At 38.7% G+C, this 24,642-nt stretch overlaps 1 protein-coding gene across 5 annotated transcripts in view; it reads left to right on the plus strand.

Annotated features, from left to right (window-relative positions):
- Positions 1 to 24,642, plus strand: part of RAPGEF2 (Rap guanine nucleotide exchange factor 2) — a 205,849-nt gene that overhangs the window by 37,794 nt on the left and 143,413 nt on the right. For all 5 annotated transcript variants that reach the window (XM_032224681.1, XM_032224678.1, XM_032224677.1 and 2 more), the window contains exons 2-3: positions 8,980 to 9,050; positions 18,537 to 18,593. In XM_032224681.1, coding sequence (XP_032080572.1) covers positions 8,980 to 9,050; positions 18,537 to 18,593 — 128 coding nt within the window. The remainder of the gene's footprint in view (positions 1 to 8,979; positions 9,051 to 18,536; positions 18,594 to 24,642) is intronic.

The following is a 24,642-nucleotide window of genomic DNA, read 5'->3' on the forward strand; positions in this document are numbered from 1 at the left end:
TCCCCACCGTTATAAACTCTAAAAGTTCTTATTCTGTGGAAACTGATACTCCCTTAAAGTTATTTCCTCCCTTATGTTTACTCATATTCCTCTACTTATTTTCAGCTGTAGCTTTTTATTCATCAACTCTGCAGCTGTTAGGAATATGACAACTTCCTCCCTGAGGTATTGCTTTGAGCCTGGTGAATGGTTAATATAGAAGATCTCTGATTTCTTTCTCTGCTGCCATATTGGCTTAACAATGTATGATTGTTTTTTTTTAAAAAGTTAATTTGCAGAAGTAATTTGCAAAGAATCAGTTATGAATTTAACAGCATAAATACATAACAATCATGTATTGTCCATATACTTACCAAAATAACATCACCATCCTTAGTTGAACAAATCAATCTAAAACATTGTAAGACAAATAGAGATGTATTAATGGAATCCAATTTACTATCAGGATTGAAATATGTTTTGGCCATTGGCAACTTCATTACATATGAACTATTCGGGTAATTTCATTTAGTGACTTGCCTCTTGTAGTGATCGTTTGTAGCTACAAGTGTTATGAAAAAGTAACCACAAACAATCTTCGCATTTGTGATCTTCGCAGTTCTGTAAAGCAAAGGATAGTGATCTTCGCAGTACTGTAAAGCAAGAAGATCATAAGCATATTCTTGGTTTTCCTTAGTATTCGCTTTGCTTAATGACCCAGTTGCCAGTCCTAATTGTAGTTGCTAAAAATTACTTATACTCTATACTAACATTTGTTTTTGCTATGGTCAGTTATCCATAGATTTATCCACTTTTTAAATTGTCTATTTCAATTGTAACTATAATAAGAAAATAAATGTTCAGTCAATTTTTATTTCATACTCCAATCACCAACAAAGGTATGTTTGCTCTGAAATTGATTATATTGTTAATAATTATATTGCATTCTGAGAAGACTATATTCCCCCAAAATGTATAACTTAAAATAGATACCAGAAATGTACAAACTTTGTTTTGTGTGCAATATCATACCATCACTTCTTACTTGCTGCATCTAAAGTATGATGAAGCATTATAAGCATTACATCAGCATACAACCTCAAGTTATTTCCATCATTGGCTGAAATTGATTGTATGTTTATTGAATGTTTCTTTTGGGAAACCAGGCCTTTTTCCTCCAATTCTATTAAAACTGTGAATGCTCCCTCTATCGGTAAGTATATTTATCTATGCAGAGTAGTCATTCATTTATTGGCTAAATGGTATGTCTTTGTAAGTTGCTTCATTTCTGTCAAAAGACCTGTTCACTGTTGCTGCAACTTTCAGATTTCAGATGAAACAAATCATGTTATAATTTATAACCATTTAACTAAACAACTAAAAGTTCTCCTAGTAGGTTGTTATTTACAATAAGATCATTTAGTCTGTATAAGGTTACTGTTTCTCAGTCTTTAAATGAATTTAACTTTTTGAAAGTATAAAGGATGATGTATGAATGAAATCAGAAGGAAAATTTCAAGAGCTCATGAGATTGTGATTATGAGGAATATATGTCCCAGTATTCGTATGAATTGTATATGATACTTAATTAGAATGAGAGCTAGTTTAGAGACATATTTCTCTTTAACATAAGACAGTCATGGTCCACCTACCTCTTTTTTCTGGTGTATTGTTCTGACATCAGCTTATCTTTAACCCATATTGAGGCAATCTTAAATTATTTCTTCTCTGATTAATGATTAATATGTTTGCACCCTCAAGCAAGCAGCACCCCATTATAATTATTAGGTAGGTGCAGCCAGACATCCTGCTCTGATGTTTTGTACTTAATGTTCTTAATACCGGAGATGCCAATATCCTAGATTTTATATATACAATATGTTCTGACTTAAGAGACTGATCAGTGAACCAGCTTTGTTAAGCAACTGTAAAGAAACTTTTTATCTGTGTGAAATATTCTTTTAATCATAAAAGTGTTGCTTGGAATGCCAAATCTTTGAAAAATTTATTCTATAAAGCTTTCAAAGAAACAACATGAATTCTTTGTAATCTTTTGGAATTAGAAACATTGCCGTTTAATTTTGACAGGAAATAATTTGTCTTTTTGAAGAGTTGTTTCAGAGTTTTGCCTGGTAGCAATGTTTTGAGTGTCTAATCTGTAGTTGGCTCTTATTTTATTTTGAAGATAGGAACAGCATTTACTTTTATTCAATCTTCTTTAAGCTATACACAAGGTCTCAAAAATCACAAAAAGACACTAATTTGATATCCACAACTCCTTTAAGACACAGATGTAACTGATCTTGCCATAGAAATTTAAGCCTTCTTATTTAGGAAAGTTATGAGATTCCTAATTACAGGTAGTCCTTAATTTAGGACTAATCATTTATCAACACAACAGAAAGGATGCCTTATGGTCCATAAAGCACTTTTGGCTATCCTAAAATGACACATTTCCCCCCCCCCCAGGTCCTGTGATCATGATCAGGGTGCTTGGCAACCAGTTGTAAGTGTGAACAGGTTGCCAAGTTATTCAAATGAAATTATACTCTATAAGATAGCTTCTAATCAAAAATCTGTTAATATGTAAGAAATCATCTTGCAATAGTATGTACAATACAATAATTAGTTTATCTATTTAATTGCCCTGGAGCATTGTTAGTATGAGACAAAGCATTATTTGCCCACCCCTCTTTGAGACCATATGTTTTGTGCCAGAGGAATCATTATCTTGTTCTACAGTTAGTTACCCAAATATGGTATCATATATATTTTAATTAATTGAATTGAAGCTAAAGTAAGGTGCTTGGTAAGATAATAAGCTGCCAGAATTTCTAGAATTAAAGCATTTTATCTTAATAATTTTAGTAGTATGTAGTATATAAGTGCAAAGTGCCTAGTGCGCATATTATAAAAGGAAGAGATTGTGGGAGAATATGTGTACAGTACATATTTATAAGAGGCAAGATAATAATAACGGTGTGGCTGTATTTACTGCCTGGATATTTATTTTAACTTGATTGTGACAATTTGCTTACTGCCAAGAATAATGGCTAAACACACTTAACTGTCTTGCTTTGCAATGGAAATTTTGGGCTCAATTGTGGGCATAATCAATGATTACCTGTACTCTCCCTGCTCTGTGACTATCCTGTCAGAGGAATACCTGTTAATAAGGAAATCTACATGTTGCTAAAGATTTACTGTATTTTTCGGAGTATAAGACGCACCTTTTTTCCTCAAAAAAGTGGCTCAAAATCTGGGTGCGTCTTATGCACTGAATACAGCATTTTTTGCCTCCTGAAGCCCCATTCCCTTCATTAAAACAGCCGTGCATACCCTTATGGAGCCTTTCAAAGAGCTCCTAGGGACTGGGGAGGGCAGAAATGAGCAAAAAACGTGCTTTTTTGCCCCCCCCAGCCCCAGCAGCACTCTATAAGCCTCCATAAGGCTATGCATGCATTTTTTTGACAAAAAACGGGCCCGTTTTTGTGAAAAAACAAGCTATTTTTTGCTTGTTTTTGCCCCCCCCCCAAGGAGCACTCTGCAACCCCCCCCCCCCACCAAGGCTATTCATGCCTTTTAAAAAAAAACAGACTCATTTTTGGGAGGTTTGCAGAGTGCAAAAACTTTTTTTTCCTTTTGGAAAGCTCTTTAACTGATGAGAATTACATAGATCAAGTGCTATGCCAGCAGAAACACCTACCTATCTACTGTATTTTTCTGTCTCTATTTTTCTCTCTCTATCCCTCTACCTACCTACTGTATTTCTCTCTCTATTTCTCTCTTTCTTTCTATCCCTTTATCTACCTACCTACCTACTTAACTACTCTCTCTCTCCCTACCTATCTATTGTATTTCTCTCTATCTATTTCTATTTCTCTCTCTCTATCCCTCTACCTACCTACCGACACACTCTCTATCTCTTTCCCTATCTACCTACTGTATTTCTCTCTCTTTCTCTCCCTCTCTCTCCTTCTATCTACCTACCTACTTTTTTTAAAAAAAAATCCTCTTCAAAACCTTGGTGCGTCTTATAATCTGGTGCGTCTTATACTCCGAAAAATACTGTATGTATATTGCAGCCCAGTTAAAAGGCCTATAAATAGTAGTTTTAATTTTTATTCATTATGTGTTGCATGGAACTAATTGAAGCAGCATTGATTGTGCTCATGGATGACTGGCGGGAACGAAATGGAGGTAGCATATCCATCCTGGCTCTTCTTGACCTCTCACTGGCATTCGATACCATCAATCTAGTTCCAGTCAGTATTTATAGAAGGAGAGAGAACTACTCCAGGGCCTCTATTTAGAAATGACATTCTTCAGATCCCATCAGCCAAAGAATGTTGGCTTCAAGGATCAGAAGGGGATGTCATTCTGCAATGGTCCCTGCTTTATGGAACATCCTTCCTTTGGAGATCAGAATGACCCCACCCCTATCAACCTTTTGTAAAACTGGTCTATGTTTCTGAACCTGGGACACTCAATGAGCCAAGGGACCATTTCCTGGCTATATTGCTAATGGGCCAAATATCTTGCTCTTGTGTATCTTGAATTGGATGTTTTAATGGTTTTCATTGGTTTTACTGGTTTCATTATTTTATAAAAGCTTTAAAAAAATAAATTATAATCTATTTTATGACTTGTAAGCCACCCAGAGTCATTGACCTTAAATTCAATAACCAAATAATTACTGCTGTTTTTGTTTTCCGTAAATTAAAAAAAAAGTTCTCAAAACCGTCAGATGTGTTTAGATTCAATTTACTTACCTCAAGTAATTGTATCTGTTACTTCAAATAAATTTGAATGCATATGATCAAGTTAATAGTAATTAATAGATTATATGCTTTGACAGAATAACTCAAACTATGTATATAGTATATTGTTTTTTATTTCTCTAGTATCTAAATGTATTAGTATGTGAATATATAACATAATTTTTATAAGAATTTCTTTAATTCAGACTACAAAAATCTGGGTTGTTTTATTATATAATGTGGGAAAGGATTTATTACTACAGTTCTTCAATCCTGTTTGTTAAATCTTTAATTGTATGTCTTACAACAGTGTTGTAAAAAGAGGCACAGAGAAGAACCCTGCAATTTTCTGCTTTTTTTTTTTTTTAGTGACTGAAAGAGCTGACAGGCTTTAATTTTTCATCTAGTGTCTTTCACACTTATCTTCTCATTATGGCATTGTTATAATCATGGATGACTTATTTTCTTCTTTTTATTCTGATAAAAGCTTTTAACAACAGCATACATTGCGTAAATTGTGCTTATTTGGACCCATGCACTTAAACTTGCTTGTATGAGTGAATCTTTGCACCATTAATTTAATAGTTCCAGAACATATTAGATAAAATTACTTCTAACACAATAAATAATGTAAAGCAAAAAAATTCAAGAAAAATATATTTGTATTTCATTTTCCATGCACAGGAAAACAACTGGAAGCATACTTTAATAATTAATTGGTTTAATCAAAATTTCCAGGATATTAGGCTTACTTTTATATAATGTAATAAACAGCAGAATTTGGGCGTGCAGAATTCTGATCAATTGGTTTGTAAAATATGGATTCCAATGCACACCTTTATATTACTTGCATACTTTTTAATTCTGTTGTGGAAATAATTATCATCTATATCATCTTATTTAATTATCAAATAAAGTATTTATTTTTAATGATTTATTGCACCTTCATTATTTTTATGAATAATTTAAGGAGATAATTACACCTAATACTCTTTCCTCCTCCTATTTTCCCCAGAACTGCCTTGTGAGGTGAGTTGAGCTAAGAGGAGATCACTGGCTCAAAGTCACCCACATTGTCTATTCTTTCAATATTCTTGATGATAGCTACATATAACTTAGTTCAAGACTTCCAATATAAATGGCTCCATAATTGGTTAAGTAGACTTGATAAAAATATACTCTTTTGTGTTCTATGTTATGGTAGTTCTGAATGACTATAAAATAATTCTTAATTCCTATAATTCTATTTTAAAACAGATTCAGGGAGCCTCAAGGGATCGTCCTGTTACTGTCTGTTCCTCTGCAAACCATATTCTACCATTCTTTGTGAATTGTTAAGTCAAATAGAATAAAGCTATTTAAATTTGAAAGACAGATAGAAACTTCATACATGAGTTTTTTATGAATCTACTTCCATCAAAATGTGTTGGCAAAACACATTTATGGTTTAATTTTGATTACTCTGGTACTTTTTTCTTTTTGTTATATTTCATTCTTAGATTTCAGTTTGTGATCTTTTCAAGATGCAGATATAAGTCTAGATGCTTTTTCTTTATAAATTACATTTAGAGTGCTTTGTAGAATTTTGATTGTTTTAGCATGCATTGCGTTTATAGCTGTCAAGGGAAAAAAAGTGGGTCACAGAAATTGGTTTTAATGATGTTTGGAAGGGGTTATGAGTAGTCTTTGCTTAATGATGGTAATTGGACTTGAATTTCTAAGTGATGTGGTTGTAAGGTGTACATTATGTGACTGTATTCCTTAGTGACATCAGTCCTGGCAGACCCATTGCCTTGGTTAAACAAAGACTACCTGCAAATAATATATGACATTATTTATATAAAAGAATATATTGGTTGTTGCATCTTAAAGTTGGATAATCACTGAAGTAGAATGTATGCAGAAAAAAAAGTTTTAGGGCTAATTTCATAGCTAGTATAAGAGTTGGTTATAATAGATGTACCATCAGTTTAAATTCAAATCATTAGTTTATATAGTTAATACAATTTGAATTAATTCATAAAGTTAATCACCTTGTTTTTGATTGAATCGATCTGTCTTAAATAATTTTATTTATCTTATAGGAGATTTTTAGTTTTATAAATCCTTCAAAAGCTAATTGAGACTGCCATCTTGTGGAATTGAAATGTTTTTTTTTTACATTTTTATAAATATTCAGATATATTACTTCTAAGTAATAAAAATAAATCTTTAGTTTCTAAATCTTACTAAATCAAGAACACAAACATGAACGTATATACTGCTATTAATTATTATTATCATCTGTTATTCATGAAACACATGAAACACAATAGCAGTAATACTTTCATGTTGTTGTTGTTATTATTATTATTATTGTTATCTTAGCTATAAAGTCCTTCATGACATACGGCTTGGTTATCTAAAGTGCCATCTGTTTTTCTTGCTTTCTGCCTGGATTGTACAATTAGGCAATGCCCTAGATCTGGGATGGTGAACCTATGGCACGCGTGCCACAGGTGGCACGCAGAGCCATTTGTCAGGGCACGCAAGGCATTGCCCTGTCAGCTGGCCAGCGCGCATGCGCACCCTGGCCAGCTGAGTTCAGCCTTTTTTAAAGCCATTTTCCGCCCTCCCCAGGCTCCAGAGGCTTTATAAGAACCTGGGGAGGGCGAAAACAGCCTCCCTCGCCCCCTCCGGAGGCTTCAGGAGCTTCCCTGAAGCCTCCGGAGCACAAAAACCCAGCCCTATGGGCAAACCGGAACTTCGGGAACAGAGTTCTGGTTTGCTCATAGGGCCGGTTTAAGCCCTCCGCAGCCTTCAGAGGCCTGACCCAACAGACAAACCGGAAGTCCCGGTTTGCTCATAGGGCTGTTTTTAGTCCCTGAAAGCCCCTGAAGGCTCTGGAGGGCTTAAAGCGGCCCAACGAACAAACCAGAATTCCATTCCCGAACTTACGGTTTGCCCGTAGAGCTGGTTTTTTATGCTCTGGAGGCTTCAGGGAGCTTACCTGAAGCCTCCGGAGGGCCTATGAGGGGGGGAGGCTGTTTTTGCCCTCCCCAGGCAAAGCTTCTGGAGCTTGGGGAGCGCGAAAAAAGCATGCAAAAAATGGGGGGGAGCGCCTGTCATGCGTGCGTGCACGTTGGGGGGGGTCACGCATTGTATTATGGGTGCGGCATGCCTGCACACAACCCCCCCTGCGCTCCCCCTATTTATGGCACGTGAGCCAAAAAAGGTTCACCATCACTGCCCTAGGTCCTATCCATTAAATAGTATGACCTGATAGCATCTAGGAATTGTTCTTAGTTACTGTACTTGCCCTCTGGGCAAGAGATATATCTGGTCCCTGCTCAGACCATGTTTAAGAGAGTTTTGAAAACCTAGCTCTGTCCCCAGGCTGTGAGTTAGGGTGGGTGCCATATTTGAGGGTTTTTTTTTTAGTGTTAGATTTCTTCTGCTGTTTTTTTGTTGTTGTTGATGTTTTTGCTTTAATTATTTGATTGTTTTTGGTGTAGGTTACTTAGAGTTGTTATAGAGTTGGGCAGCTTTATAAATTTCTGGATTTTTAAAAAGTTAACCTAATAATCTGATCTAGAAATCAAGATTTCTTTGTCGCATTTCCAAGTGAATATTTCTCCATCTTGGTGGAGATATCTAGGAATGGGTTGACCTCGTCTATTTGAGCTGTTAGGGCACTCCTCTGTTGCTAGGGCTTTCCATCTTGTATATCTGCGGTTCAAAATTCAGTCATTTCACACAATTTTGGGGGGCATTCGGCAGGATACTTCCTCTCAACCATTGATCTCACTGAGGCCTATCTACGTATCCTTATTCGGCAACTGCACTGGCAATACCTCCGGTTTCAGTATGCGGGGCACCATTATCAATATAGGGCCATGCCATTCGGCCTTTCATCAGTACCTAGGTTGTTTACAAAAATTCTGGCGGCTCATCTGCAGGCTCTGCCCGTGCATTTCCAGTGCTATCTGAATGACTTCCTGATCCAGTCTTCCTCGGCCCTTCAGGCTACAGAGGATCTGTGGGTCACTGTCCAGGCACCACAACACCACTAGTTTTCTATCAATGTGCATAAGAGAATTTTGTCTCAGAAAGAATCCTGTTATGGAATGTTCACTTACAGTAGGTCTAATAAGAAAATCAGATCATTTGGTTTGAGTTCCTTTTATTATACAAATAGGAACTATTTTACCCCTCATACTTTCTCATACTATTTTAAATGTTTGTTCTCTTCTTTTTCCAGGATCTGGAGATAGTATATTCTTATTTACATGGAATGGAAGCTTTGTCTAATTTAAGAGAACATCAGCTCAGGTAAGCTGAATTGATTGTATTTTATTCTGTTTTAGGCCTATACAGTTTTGTTACAAAGTATTGTATTAATTGACTATTGCCTTGCTATTTTTTATATAATTATTTTTATTATAGATAAAATTAACATTAAAAAAATAACACAAATCAGAAGTAAATAATGGTTTAGGCGAAACAATATACACATCTCATTTTTTAATTAAAGTTTATTTTTTTATTTTCATAACATATAATCACATGTATGCTATTACATAACCAACATCATATTGTATTATTAAATGTTTACATCAATTAATCTTACCAACAACTTCTAAAAACCAATTATTGGCTCGTCTACTCTCCATACACCATATTTGTACCTTATCCATCACTTTCTTCTCCCTTTCTCCTCCCCCTCCCTTTCTTCCCTCTGTCATCCTTCCCTTCTCAATTTCCCCTTCCTCTTTCCTTCTCCTCCCTCCCCTTACCACTCCTCATTTCTCTCCTCCTCTCTCCCCGCCCTCTCTCCTATCCCTCTCTTCTTCCCTTACTTTTTTCCTCTACTTCCCACTCTTCATCTCATTTACTTGGTGTATTTCAGCTTCTGAGTGAACTCCATTTTATATTGATGGTAGTTACAATTCCTTTTCAATATACATATTTAATTTTTCTCCTCCTTTTTAGTAAAAAAACCAATATAACAGAAAAGTATACATATGTAATCATTGTGATTTTAAACTCCCCCATCCCCCACCTAATTTTGGTTGAGATGTAGACCTGGTTACAATTCCCAGCTATTCCTTTTTTTAAAAAACAAACAAACATAAACAAACACAGAACATAAAAACCATTCTCCAGTCACATACAGTATGTCGATTGGTCACAAAACTCCTGTGCCTCCTCCCCATAGTCCTCACTTACAATTTATATAGAATCTCATATTATAAATCTAGTATATATATATATATATATATATATATATATATATATATATATATATATATATATATATATATATATATATGCATTATTATCATTGTTAATCATTTATATGACTAACTATTATTACTTCATTTTATGTGTAATATTCTAAGTTTAACTACATTTAAATCAGTTTTTATGATAGCATTTCATTACATCATCCTGTATCCTTCCAATAGTAGTGCAATCTTATATCTCTTGCCATTTGTAGTATTTGTGTTCTACTTGCTCCCCCTCTCTGCTTCCCTTCTGGAGCTGTCCCAACTTTCAGCAGTTTAAATGGCTGCTTGTCTGTGGCTGGAAAAAAGGGCTTCTCCTGGATCTGCCGGGGACTTTGCGATGTCCCTGGGATCGGCAGGATGTACCCTTCTCTATCACCGTCTCTATGGGATGGTTTGGGTCCAGAAGGACCGTCCAGCGGCAGTTCATCATCTTAAAAGTTCTACATATGTCCATGTTTCATATAATTTGCCCCAGGCTTAGTTATCCTTCTATTGTCATATTCCATCAATTCGCAACTCAATTTAATTATAATATTAAAAAGGTGGATCACAAACCTCTGCTTTACAAGCTCCTCATATCAGTTTCATATTTATCCATATTCCATATATATTAACTTTTATTTAGCTATCTTTCCATTATCATATTCAACCAGTTAGCAACTCCATTTTATTATCATATTTAGGGATAAAACCCTTATCTTAACTTTATATTTCCCCATATGATAGTTTCTAGTTATCTGGTTTTTCCCTAGTAAGTCTTTTGTCCCACTTCTCTGTTCCTGTCTTCTCCCTTTTCTTTATTTTGACACATCCATGCCCTTCAATTTTCCCCAGGTCACCCATCAAAAGAATATTTTATATTTTTCTTTGTTGGGGCATAATCTCCTACTTCAATTTTCCTTATGCCACTACCAACCTCCAAAACCATTTTTGTCTGCTTCCCCCCCCCCCTTTTGTTGGGACACTTCTCCTTTTCACAATTTTTCCTACACCACTGCCGGGACCAAAGGAGTTTTTTGTCTGCTTCTTATTTCCCTCTGTTTCTACTCCTTCAATGTCTCGCCCCCCTTCTTCTTTGAGTTCTTCTTTAGCTATCTGCTTCTCTGGATTCAGAATTCTAATTAGGCTTGATATTAATGATTTATGCATATTTTTTTATAATTTTACATAGTTCTTTAAATTCCCAGTTTTCCATGATGTCCATTCCAAAGTTACAGTTAATTATACAGTTATGCAGCTCTTAATTCAGTGTTCTGTTCCACCTTAAATTTATCTGCTTCAGTTGCTGTGGGGAAAAACAATGGGAGCCATCTTAGTCTTTTGTTCTTCCTTAATGTCCAGTTCCAAAATTGCAGTTAGTTATACAAATCTTATTTCAAGTTTCTGGTCCACCTTAAATTCAAACCAGAAGAGAAGCTGGGGCCATCTTAATCTTTTGCCGAGCAAAAAACAAGAAGAAAAAAAAGCAACAAAACCAAACCAAAAAACCCTTCATATTTCCCAGTTTTTGATTCTGTTATTATTCTGTTATTATTCTTTGCCTTACTGGGTCCGGTCGCTTGTAGCTCTCACAATATATCACTTGAAACAAACTTGCGATCAGCCAGATTCGGGTATTTTTGTTTGCCTCCTACTTTTCCAAATTCTGATTTATGGCAGTTGATTAATTAAAACTTCCCGCACAATCAAAGTTAGGTTGTCAGTTATCAATAAGAAGTGCTCTTTTTTTGGGGGGGGGGGAGTTAAGATATATTAGTTAGAAAGACTTCAAACAGAATAAATCCTTCAGAATAAATCCTTCAAAGTATTTGGTTTCTATTTCAAATCCAAAGCCAAGTTTAGAGTATATATTTCTCTGCTTTCTTCTTTCTGTCTGAAACTGTTTCAAATAAATAACTTTTTTGGGAGGGCTGGGGTTTTAACCCTCCATTTTCTTCCTTCCTTCCTTCCTTCCTTCCTTCCTTCCTTCCTTCCTTCCTTCCTTCCTTTCTTTCTTTTTGAAAAAGTCCTGATCTGACCATCAATATTATTTATGTTCTCAAGATTTCTTTGCCTTTTCCAGATTTGATTTATGGCTGTGGGTTAGATACATTTTCTTACCGGTCTTTCATCTCTTCTGCACTCCCCTGTTCCTTTTGCTTTGATAAGAAGTCAGTGTCTTGTCAGCCATATTGCAGACTGTCGCCCCGACTCTGATTCAAAAAGCAAATCTCCGACCTGCGAGGGGCCTGTTGCGTCCCTCTGAGTCTGATGAGATGCTGCCCTCTCGCCCCCTCCGGGGTGTGTGTGTTCTGATCCAAAAGTATCTCGGAATTTGTCAGACACGGTTCATGTGAGGCTCTTGAGAGCCCCCCCCCATCTGTGCAGCTGAAGAACTTCCTGTTGACTCCCCTACTCATCTCATTTTTCAAATAAAACTGACCGTATTATTCTGCATAACTATCATGAATTATTAGACAGTTTTCAGTGAATGGAGAAAAATGTGGCCATCATTATTTTTATTTATATAAATGTGTTCTAGAATCTTAATAAAGTTAACAGTTAATGTAAAAGTGTTTATCTTATTTGTCCTTGTTCAGGGATTAAAAAAAAATACTACAAAATTTCCAATTTCCATTTGAAATATTTGCCAGAATATGAAATTTCAAAATTTCAAATTAAAATATAAGATGTGGATTTTTGGTGTGTGCACATATGTATGACGTGTGTAGGTTGCTCCAGTAAAAGTAAATTAATAAAATAAAAGAATGCTAAGCCCAAGTTCCTGGATGAGTTTTAAAATTTTCTGATCTGTCAGTAGATGAAAGTAACATTAGTGCCTGCCAAAATCCTCATGGCAGTGGTCCCCAACCTTTTTGGGTCCATTGATCGGCAGTGGTGAAGCAGTGGTCATGGGGAAGGGATGGTTTCTCATGTACAACCTAGATTCTGTGCATGCGCAAATGACGCTTTGCATGCTCAACTGCTGCTTCTGCCAACAGGCTGCGGACCAGTACCAAGGCTGGGGATTCCTGTCTCATGGAAAACATTTAATTATCAAAGTTCTGCAACCAAATAAGCCTACTTATTAGTTGCCACATACTTTAAATTATAACAGCAGTCCACATGTGGTCTGCCATCTGAAATCATCTGACCCATAGTCTTGAAAAATAGTCAATTAACCAACACATGAGAGTGGAAGAGTGGCCTTCTGTTTGGCTGCTCTTGTGGGTAGCTTGCTGTATTAAGATAATAACATATTACTTAAATAAATATGTAGTATTATACTTAATTAGGTTTAATTATCCTATATAATCCTGACTGGCTCAAGGTTGACTCAGTCATTCATTCTTCTGAATTTGTTAAAATGAGGACTCAGTTTATTGGAAGCAATATGCTGACTCTACAAACCACTTAGAGAGGGCTGTAAAGCATCATGAAACAGTATATAAGTCTTAAGCGCTATTGCTATTAATTATTATTATCTTCATTTATTAGTTACAAACATGCCTTTGGTACTTATTTGGAAAAACGTTGACCTCTTAGAGACTTAGAGAAAGGGGTCAATGGATGATTTTTCAGGTATGTTGAAGTAAAGCAATTCTTATACTGCAAGCAGTATAAGCTTTAAAAAATGGTATTGGACCTGGGTACTTGAGAGACCGCCTGCTGCCAATTACCTCCAACAGACCTATTAGATCCCACAGACTAGGCCTCCTCCGAATCCCATCTGCTGGCCAATGCCGATTGTCTACCACCCGGAGGAGGGCCTTCTCTGTGGCTGCTCCGGCCCTCTGGAACGAGCTCCCGGTGGAGATTCGGACCCTCACCACCCTTCAGGCTTTCCGCAAAGCCTTTAAAACCTGGCTGTTCCGACAGGCCTGGGGCTGACGAGTTCCCATCCCCGCTCGAATTGGGGGCTGTTGATTGTTTTTAAATTCTTTTTGTAGTTGCTTGTCTTTTTTTCCCCCCCTTGTCTGTATTCCCTCCCCTTGATTTGTTAGCCGCCCTGAGTCCCTCTGGGAATAGGGCGGCATATAAGTGCAATCAAATCAAATCAAATCAAATAACCTGGCACTTTAACCTGACCTTTCTTGGGACAAGCTTCAGGAACAAGGTTTTATTAAATATGTTCAGTTATGATTTGCATCAAATTCAGCCTCTGAATTATCTGTAAATGCAGTCTCACAAACTAATAAGGTTGTAGGATAACAAGAACGCAAATGATTGTGGCCAGATTTTTTCTATTCAGAAGATGTTACAGCTGGTAAACTAGTGTTGCTTAATCAAAATTAGCTCCCAATGATATCTAAATTTCAAGTGGCAGAACTGGATTAGGGAAGATGTGAATCTGTAGGGTGTAACTTCATCTAAAAACCCTCAAACCTACCTCTCTTATTTGATAAGATATTGTTCTCCGTTAGACAATTGTGAGTAAGCTACGTGGGAGAGGAATTTGTATTCCATCAGATTTCTCACAGCATTGTTTCATGAAGAATTAGAATGTACTAATTATCATTATGAAATGCCAAAGGTGACTTCTGGAAGTTAGAAATGACTGTATTTAACCATGACAATTGCATTAGGAAAGCTGAGCAAAAATCAAGTATCTGCAACCAAATGGAAGTGATGGTTCCTTTGTTTTTTCAACTTGGCAATTTTCATTTAGGAATGCCACGAGTTTTACTTTTAATTGAAATTAATATACCTGAGAAGTTATATTTCATCTAAATGTAGATTTATTAAGAAAAATATATATTCTGGACACACCGTTAAATACAAATAATTATTTCAAATATCGACATTAAAGGATAGACACAGTTTACTGCTATTTTAAAAAAGTAATCATAGTTTCAGTTTCTGGTATATTTTACTATTATAATTAATTCAGTTGAAGATATGTACAATTATGGCAATTATTCTACTTAGCTTACTATTTAGTGATAATGTTTTTATGAAAAAAAATGTCTCCACATATAATTCTTCATTAGCAAATCATTAGGAATTATTTCCATTGTGTATATAGGCTGTCTCTGAGAAGCCGGCTTCTGTATATGTCTCTTGAACGAGCTTCAGCTACATTAGTAGCAAGTAATAGTCTGATCGTTCACAATCAGGTGTGTCGTGTAGACAACTGCACATAAACACTCTTTTCTGGAGTATCTTTTCTGATAATATTAATAAAGGATTCCTTAATACTTTTGCCCTGATTCTCTCATATGCTTCTTAATACATTTCTGCACAATGTTGTCAAGGTCTTTCTAAATAGCATAATTTTGTTCTCACTATTTTGTGAATTATTTTAAATGTGTTCATAAAGCTCAGAGTTCATTGTGTTTTCTCTCAGTTGACCATTTCTTAATACTCAATAAGTTATTTAATTTACAGTAAAATAGCATTTTCTATTGAGTTGGCAATTATGCAAAATGAAATATCACAGAACAGAATAAACACAAGATCTACATTCTGTTCATCTGTTTTGATACATATGTGGAAACCAATTACAATTTAATACTATTGATAGTAATTGATCTGTTTGTGGATGGTATATGCCATTATTTTATGGAATTGAAGAAAGCTAGGTATAAGCAAGGACCAAAATGGATATGGTCTTACCAAATGGTCTTTTTTTCTGATGCATACTTTTCTCATTGTTTTCTCTTGACTTTTTTCCCCACCTAATATTGTAGGAAAATAATTCAGATATCTAATAGTCTTTGAAATTAGGTAAATGATCACATAATATTGTATAGGTCCATGATGGTGAACATATGGCATGTGTGCCACAGGTGGCACGCAGAGCCCTCTCTGCAAACACGCCACACGACACCCCAGCCCAGCTCCACCAAGCATGCTCATGTGCCTCTCACTGGCCAGATGGTCTTTGCACTGGCCTAGAGCACCGATGGAGGTCCGATAAGTCCGAATCGAACCGAGCAATGGTAACCACCAGCACCAAGGAATACACCAGGGCACTTAGGGCAGTGAAAAGATCTTATATAGCCACCTTGGTTGCGTCCGCTGAGTCCCGCCCAGCCGCCCTGTTTAGGATAACCCGCTCCCTACTAAATAAGAGGGAAGCGGGGGAACCCTTGCAGGGCAGAGCTGAGGATTATGCCCAATTCTTAGCGGACAAAATTGCTCGGTTTCGGTCGGACTTGGACTCTACCTCTGCAGTTCCAGCCGAGGCACAAGAAGATGAAGTAGACCACCTCTGGGTTGAGTTTCAGGATGTTGCCCCCGGGGATGTGGACAAGGCCATGAGGGCTGTAAGTGCCTCCACCTGTGTACTGGACCCGTGTCCCTCATGGCTGGTTACTAACAGCAGTGAGGTGACACGAGGCTGGATCCAGGCGGTTGTTACCGCCTCTCTTCGGGAGGGGAACTTCCCCGCCGCGTTAAAAGTGGCGGTGGTGAGACCCCTCCTGAAGAAGCCATCTCTGGATCCAGCTGTTCTTAATAACTATCGCCCAGTCTCTAACCTTCCCTTTCTTGGGAAGGTTGTTGAGAAGGTGGTGGCCTTCCAGCTCCAGCGGTCCTTGGAGGAAGCAAGCTATCTTGACCCCTTCCAGTCAGGCTTCAGACCCGGTTACAGCACAGAAACTGCTTTGGTCGCATTGACCGATGATCTTTGGAGAGCCAGAGATGGAGGACATCCCTCCATCCTGGTTCTCCTTGACCTCTCAGCGGCTTTCGATACCATCGACCATGGTATCCTTCTGCGACGACTGCGGGAGGTGGGAGTGGGAGGCACCGTGTTGCGGTGGTTCTCCTCCTACCTCTCGGACAGGTCGCAGTCGGTGTTAGTGGGGGGGCAGAGATCGACCCCTAGGCCCCTAACATATGGGGTGCCTCAGGGTTCGGTCTTATCCCCCCTACTATTCAACATCTACATGAAACCGCTGGGAGAGATCATCCGCAGGCACGGGATAAGATACCATCAATATGCGGACGATACCCAGTTGTATCTGTCCGCCCCGTGCCAACTCAATGAAGCGGCAGACGTGATGAACCGAGGCCTTGAGGCTGTTATGGACTGGATGAGGGCTAACAAGCTTGTACTCAACCCAGAAAAGACCGAGTGGCTGTTGTGCTTCCCTCCCAAAGATTCGACCAATATTCCATCACTCAGGCTGGGGGGTCAAATTTTACACCCCTCAGACAGGGTTCGCAACTTGGGAGTCCTCCTGGATCCACAGCTATCCTTTGACCACCACCTGACGGCTGTGACCAGGGGGGCATTTGCCCAGGTTCGCCTGGTGCGCCAGTTGCGACCCTACCTGAATCGGGAGGCTCTCACAACAGTCACTCGGGCCCTTGTGACCTCTAGGCTGGAATACTGCAATGTGCTCTACATGGGGCTGCCCTTGAAGAGCATCCGGCGACTTCAGCTAGTCCAGAACGCGGCCGCGCGAGTGATTGTGGGTGCACCTCGGTTCACCCACATAACACCTATCCTCCGCGAGCTGCGCTGGCTACCTGTCGATCTCCGGGTGCGCTTCAAGGTACTATTAGTCACCCATAAAGCCCTTCATGGTAGTGGATCTGCGTACTTGAGAGACCGCCTTCTGCCAATTACCTCCCTGCGACCAATTAGATCTCATAGATTGGGCCTCCTCCGAATTCCATCTGCCAGCCAGTGCCGGCTGGCAACTACAAGGAGGAGGGCCTTTTCAGTAGTAGCTCCGACCCTTTGGAACGAGCTCCCCGTAGAGATTCGTACTCTCACCACCGTCCAGGCCTTCCGCATAGCCCTTAAGACCTGGCTAGCCCGTCAGGCCTGGGGACAAAGATAGCCGCCCCTCCCGAATGATGAATGAATGTTGCCTATTATTTTTACTTATGTGTGTCTATGTTATTGTTTGTATTCCCCTTCCTGATTTTATGTGAGCCGCCCTGAGTCCCCTCAGGGAAAAGGGCGGCCTATAAATGTTAATAAACTCTAAACTCTAAACTCTAAACTCTTTGGGTCTCTGCCATGCATGTGTGGGGTGCATGCGGGGAGTGCTCGCATTGCATTTTCGGGGTTTGTAGTGTGCACCCCCGTTTTGGTCCTGGAGGTCCTCCTGCACCAATCTGAAAGTCAAAATGGGGCATGGAGGTGCAGCCTGAGCCCCCCCCCCCAGCATCTGTTCTGGGCCTGGAAAGCCACCTGCACCAACCTGGAAGCCAAAAATGGGTGAGTGGGGGTGGGGTGGATGCACGGGAGATGTGCGTGCATGCAAGGGGATGCTTGTGCATGTGTGGGAGGCAGACCTCATGCATGGTGTGTGTGTGGACACACGCACAGGATGCTCGCATTGCATTTTGGGGTTTTGCACACGTGCACGTGCGCTTTAGGCACTCAGCACCAAAAAGGTTAGCCATCATTGATTCAGGCTATAGGTTTAGCCCCTCCTGAACAGGTACATATGACCTTAATAATACAAGTAGAGAGGACAAGAAACTTAATGTTTAAAGCAGTCATGAAAATTAATAGAAATAATTAAATAGAAATAATTAGTTATATTTTATATCACATTATAATTTTTTAAAAATTGTTTTACAGAATCATGTGTGAAACCGTGAGATATGAGCGGCATGAAGCCAATGAAGTTTTATACTAGTGAGTCTTTTAATTTTATATTATTGCTTTTGGGGAACCTTGCATATTTATCTTTGGTTATTTTTTCAAATAGAATTGTGTTGGCTTACTGAGAATAGATGGAAGCATTATCCAAATGACTTAAACAAAAAATTATGCCAGATTGTCGCATCTAAATTAACTTAAAAGTTTCCTCCCTATTTGTATTCTATAGTCACCGAACCATAAATTTTGGAAAGAAAAATGTATTTCTTAACTATCTTCTTAATTAAAACAAATAGTTTAAAGCAGTTGTTATATTGTTTGTTGCAATTTGTTTTAGAAGCGTTTTATACTTTTATGCTATCAGATATTCTGAAAATATTCTCCTTTTAATATGTGTGATCATTCAAATTTTTTGGGCGAAGGGAGGGGAATTATGTTGGATTGTTTCTTACACATAACTGGGTTGTTTTGCATGTGACTACAATTTCCCCAAAGTTTCATGACATTAGAGTTAGCCCTTGTCTTATTTATTCATTTAATGACTGTTCAAAGTTACAACGGCAGTAAAAAATGCCACTTTCCATACTCAAACCTGTTGTAACTTCCCCATGGTCAAAATTTGGATGCATGGCAGCTGGCATGCATTTATGACAGTTGCACTGTCTCAGGGTCATGTCATCACCTTTTGTAACTTGACAAGCCAAATCAATGGAGAAGCCATATTCACTTAACAACTGTGTTGCTAAACAACTGCAGTGATTCACTTAAAAATGATGGCTTGAAATGTCATAAAACACACTTAACAATTATCTTGCTGAAATGGAAATGTTGAGCTCCATGGTGGGGTTAAGCCGAGGACTACCTGTAGTTAAAGACTTAGAAATAAAAACATTTTTTTATTTATCTAAACTATTTCAAAACACGGGTTCTGGTTTAATTTCATTCTCTGAAATGCCAGTTGAATTATTTTGTGGTTCATTCTACAGATTATTATGCAAAGCAGCAGCATAAACTTGACATTTGCAATCCTATGTACAGTATTTCAAGCATAAACATTTAAAAAAATTGTTGTCTTCATTAATTCTAAGGCTCACTTGTCAAAAAGTACTATGGTACTTAAAAGTTTGTGAATCTGTTTGAATTTTCAATATTTTTCATATATCTGACTTAAAATGTGATATGTTTTCTACCCCAGCCCTAAAATTAGATAGAAGATAGCCTAAATAAAGAAATGTGTAAAAACCATTAGTCTTGCTCATTTATTTGTTGACGAAAATAATCTAAGGTACATATTCGTGTGTGGCAAAAGTATGTGGACCTCTAATAATATTAGTTCATTTGAAGAGGACATTAGAGTCAGATTTTCAATCAATGGAATAATAATCAGGTGTGAGTGTGTCTGTGGGGGTCCTACCTTATTTTTTAAAAATGGAATGCTAGGTATTCCCTATTAAAGTTCTATCATCATAACATAAGTGTGTGGAAGTGTGTCATGGCTTCAACACAAGAGATTTCTGAAGTTCTCCATTGTGGTGGAGATAGCATCCAGGAATGGGTTGACCTTGTCTGCTTAGCGATTGGACTGAGTTTGTCAGAGCTGTGAGGACACGTATCTGTTGCTAGGGCTCCTCAGTTTTTGACTCAGTCCCTCAGCTAGGACAGGCATGTCAATAATTACTCCATTTCTGATAGAAGCATTTCTCAACTCCTCAATAGCAGGGATATTCCTGGACCTCAACTTCTGAGTCTTTCTAACCAGCTGACTCCTGAACTATCTGGTAGAGTTGCTGGATTTATTTTAGCGGAGAGCTAAAGCCACGAGCGGCTGACTGACACTGTGAACAATCAGGGTGTTTGTCCCCAGACTGCTGTTGGACTATGACAGTTGAACTGGCCAAGGAGCCTCATGCTCCACAGTCTGTCACAGGAGCTATTGCGCTCCTCTATAGCTGTCGTCCGGCAGGCAGGCCACTTGTGATAGGAGCTTCGCGCTCTTTTTTGCACTCTATCGCACGGTGGTTGTGACCACAGGAGTTTTCATGTTCCGATTGAAAGCTACCCACCAACTGACTTGGCTATTCCAGGAGCTTCGCAGTCTATTGACTGAGGGGAGAAGAGCTGTCACAGGAGCTGTCGTGCTCCTCAGTTAACAGAGCCCAGCACAGGCTGCTCATTACAGGAGTTTCATGCTCCCCCGTCATACTTTCAAGCGCAGAATTGGCCACAGGAGCTTTCGTGCTCCGATTTGACAGTTAACCGCCAACAAGCTTGAATATTACAAAAGTTTCATGCTGATCCCTCTGAACTATCTGTTCACAGTTTGGACTGAGCTTCACGCTCCATATCTTATTGCAGGGTAGGAGTGTAAACGAAATCCGCTCTTCACCATTACCCCAGGAGCCCAGATTGCTCAAGAGCAAGCAGCCAGCGCTGATTGGGGTCTCCCACTCCACATATATTACATAGTAGCATTGCAGGCAGTGGTCCAGGAGGCTCAATAAACAGTGGGAGATTTTCGCTCCATTTTAAGCAGCCTGATACCGCCTTAGGCAGGAAACCGCCAATGCCACCCAGACCCTCAAAAAGGGCATCAAGAGCAAGCAGGGAGTCTTTCAAAATGGCATAGAATTCAGCCATTCCCTGTAGGGTGGGCTTAAAAGCTGGGGAAGCCAGCGGCCTCTATAACTCCCGAGGCAGCATAGTTGCATCTAAACGTAGCTCAAAGACTGTAGAAAAGTCCAGTAAGGCCTTCAAGTGCTCCAAGGCAGGTGAAAAAGTTGAGTGCAGGAGAGACAGGGCTCTGTGCTAAATCTGACAGGAGAAGTTCCCATATGTCAGATAAGTGAAGAGAAGCAGGCAATTCCTTTTTCTAAAATCAAATTTTTATTTTTTTATATTCTTTATACACATCACTGCGTGAATGGTATGGTAACTGTGTAACATACATTTCAGTGCACATAAACACAGTCTTATTATTCCTAAATATTATATTTCATTTCCATTGTTTCATGTTGTTTATACATATCTTTTATTATCACCCTTCCTTTCTGAACCATCTTTCTGTCCTTTTGTATATCTTAACATATTAATATATAAGTATTATTTCCCCCTATTTTCTATCCCTATTTTAATTCTTTTCATATCACTATAATATTCAAAGACGTGTTTTCCACCTACTTTGTTGTTCATATTTCCTTAGTTAAATCAAAGTTTCATCCTACATTCTTCCATTTTTCAATATCTCCTTATATAGTTTTATATCAATCACGATCATTTATACATTTAGGTTTTTTCTATTCATATTCTTTCCAGTTCTTCAATCCATATAATAATTCTACTGTTAACACACATGTTTAGATTAATATATATTTCCCTAATCACCCATTATTAAGTTCTAATCTTCCACTGTTATTCATATTTTATTCATAAGTATATTTTTATATATACTTAGTAGTACAGTCATTCAAAATCTATTTTTTCATTCTTCCTATCTATTTATATTACAATATTATCTTGATATCTATCACACTGCTAAAATAATAATCCAACCTGTATAGTTCTGATATTAATACACATTATTGAAATATATTCATTAAAATATTCTTTTACTCTATTTTCCCTTATCCTTCATCTCTTACCCGCTTCCGAACTTTTAATCTTATTTTCTTTTTAGTTTTCCTCCCATATTTGTCCCTTAGGTCTTTTATTCCCTCTATTTGACTATGCAGTCTAACTTTTCCTCCTAACTCTACCCTTTCCCACTGTCTAATTCCAGAACTATCCATTCCGCCTCCTATCTCTTTTCCCCGGTTCTCTTCCGGTTTCTCCCATTCCCTTTTCATATCTTTTACATTATTTCCCTCCTTTTTTAGTTCCTTAATCACTATTAGTTTTGGAAACATCTGCTCCTTGTTATCTTCTTCTTGCTGATTTCTCTCCACTTTCCCCTTTGTTTCTTCTGGTAGCTCCATTCTTTCTTCCTTGTCCTGATCATTGTCCATTATTCTTTGTATTAAATTTCCCAATTTTTCATCTATACGATCAAATATTTTCTCAACGCTTTGAAAAAGCTCCATTCTGTTTAGGTTCTCCTCACTTCCGTCTTACATAGCGTCTGTGTTTAATCTCTTTTTTTAGTCCACTGTCCAGAGTTCATTAATTCAAAAAGCCAAATATCGAAGTCACAATTTTAAATGTCTCATCAGTAGTCTGTCCAAACAATCTGAATTCACCAGGAGGTGAATTCAGATTATGCCTCTTCAAATTATCTTATATGTTCAATAATATTTAATGATGTTCAGGGGCTCTTAACTGAAGTCCTTAGTTGATAATCAAATCTCTCGTCGTCTTAGAATAGGTCTGTATTTAACAGATATTTCCAGTCTTTTTGAATAGTTATTTCCAAGTTTGCATATTTCACTTTTCGTCAGAAGATGATGCTCTCGTTATTGTGTGCTTCAATCTCTCTGCGATATTGTTAAAAGTTCCGATTTCAATTATTTTTTCAATTATTCAAATAATTTTAAAATTATACATCCGATAATTGAGCAATGTTTGTAAGGAGAAATTTGGGACTTTAATTCCAGCATTTAAAAATGCTCTCAGTACCACGTCTTTTAGCTTTGAGGAATCAAGTTTCTATTTATTATTTAAAAATCATTTTTTTTCCTTTTTCAATTCACCGTTTTTTTCTTGTGTGCTCATTTGCAGCTTCAGCAAATAGCTTTAAAGATGCTTCCCCCTTGGATTTCTGCAGTCAACTTCCAATAAAAATTATTTTCTCACCCAAATCACATTCCATTCACTTTCTCCTCTCTAGCACAGTCTAGGGTTTTTGGGCTGTTCCCGGCTTCATGGCAGCCATTTTGGCTGCCGCTGCTCCTCGTCTTCAGATAAGGGGGCTTTCCCGGTCTCTCCTTGACCTGCCAGGCGGTCCCACCTTACTTCACCACCCCTTTGGGGTGGCTATGGTCTGAATTTGGACCCTCTGACAGAGAGAAGTCAGAGCTGACAGCAGAGCTCACTGGAAGTACAACCAGAAGTGTCCTAGAGGCAGACAATTCCAATAGGCTGCAATCGATGAGTCTCTTTCCAGGGGGAGCTGGAGAGCACCTCTCTCCACAGGCTTCCTTACTGCCCATTAGTAATGCAGGTATCTGGGGCTTAATGTCAGACCTTCAGAATTCAGCAGGGATTTGTGAACAGCCCTGTGAGAAATTCAGGGCTGTGCCTGAGGCTACTTTTACTCCAACAGCAACTGGCCTCAAACTAGAGATAGGAGCAGAGTCAGTAGCCCTGACTACATGCAAGATATCATTGCTGATGCCATCAAGCAAGGCATAGCTGCTGGGTTACAGCAGTCCAGGCAGGCATCCTCAATGGCCTCTAGTTCCCTTATGGATCCCGGTCAACGCCTGGCACCCCTGGAGCTCATGCAACGGAACCTGAAACAGAGGACCTGCCCTATCTGACTGACCCGCTTTTTTCTGAGCCAACCACAGAGGCAGAGTCATCCCCTCGCCTAAATTTTTCATGGATGTGGTCCAGAGGCAGTGGACTGCTCCTCCGGCAGTTCCCAATCCATCTTCAGCTGACAGGAGGTTTTGCAATGTAGACCTGGATCTAGCACGGGTCCTACAGACACCAACTGTGGATGCTCCAGTGGTGGCCTTGCAACTTTCATCTCCCATGTCAGGTGAACCAGAGGAGAACCTAAAGCCGGAAGATAGAACAGAGCAGACACTGCAGAAGGCTCATCAGGCAGCTGTGTGGGTGGTCCGGGCATCCTTGCTCTGGCTTTGCCAGTTGCAAGAGAGGATCCTGCAGATGGACATGAGACACACCAGGACATTAGCAAACTCGTGGCAGCGAACCAGTTCTCTGTGGACGCCAAGCTGAACGCAGCCAGGTGTGCCTCAAAGGCCATTGTGTCTCCTGTAGTGGCCTGCTGTATGCTCTGGCTATGCCACTGGCAGGCAGACACCCGCCACAAGTGGCGACTTGCCTCAGCCCTCTTCAAAGGGGAACATCTTTTTAGAGACACCATGGACACAGTATTGGTGGAGTCCAGGGATAAGAGAAAAGT

Source organism: Thamnophis elegans, chromosome 9, assembly GCF_009769535.1.
Source record: "Thamnophis elegans isolate rThaEle1 chromosome 9, rThaEle1.pri, whole genome shotgun sequence".
Classification (NCBI taxonomy): Eukaryota; Metazoa; Chordata; class Lepidosauria; order Squamata; family Colubridae; genus Thamnophis; species Thamnophis elegans.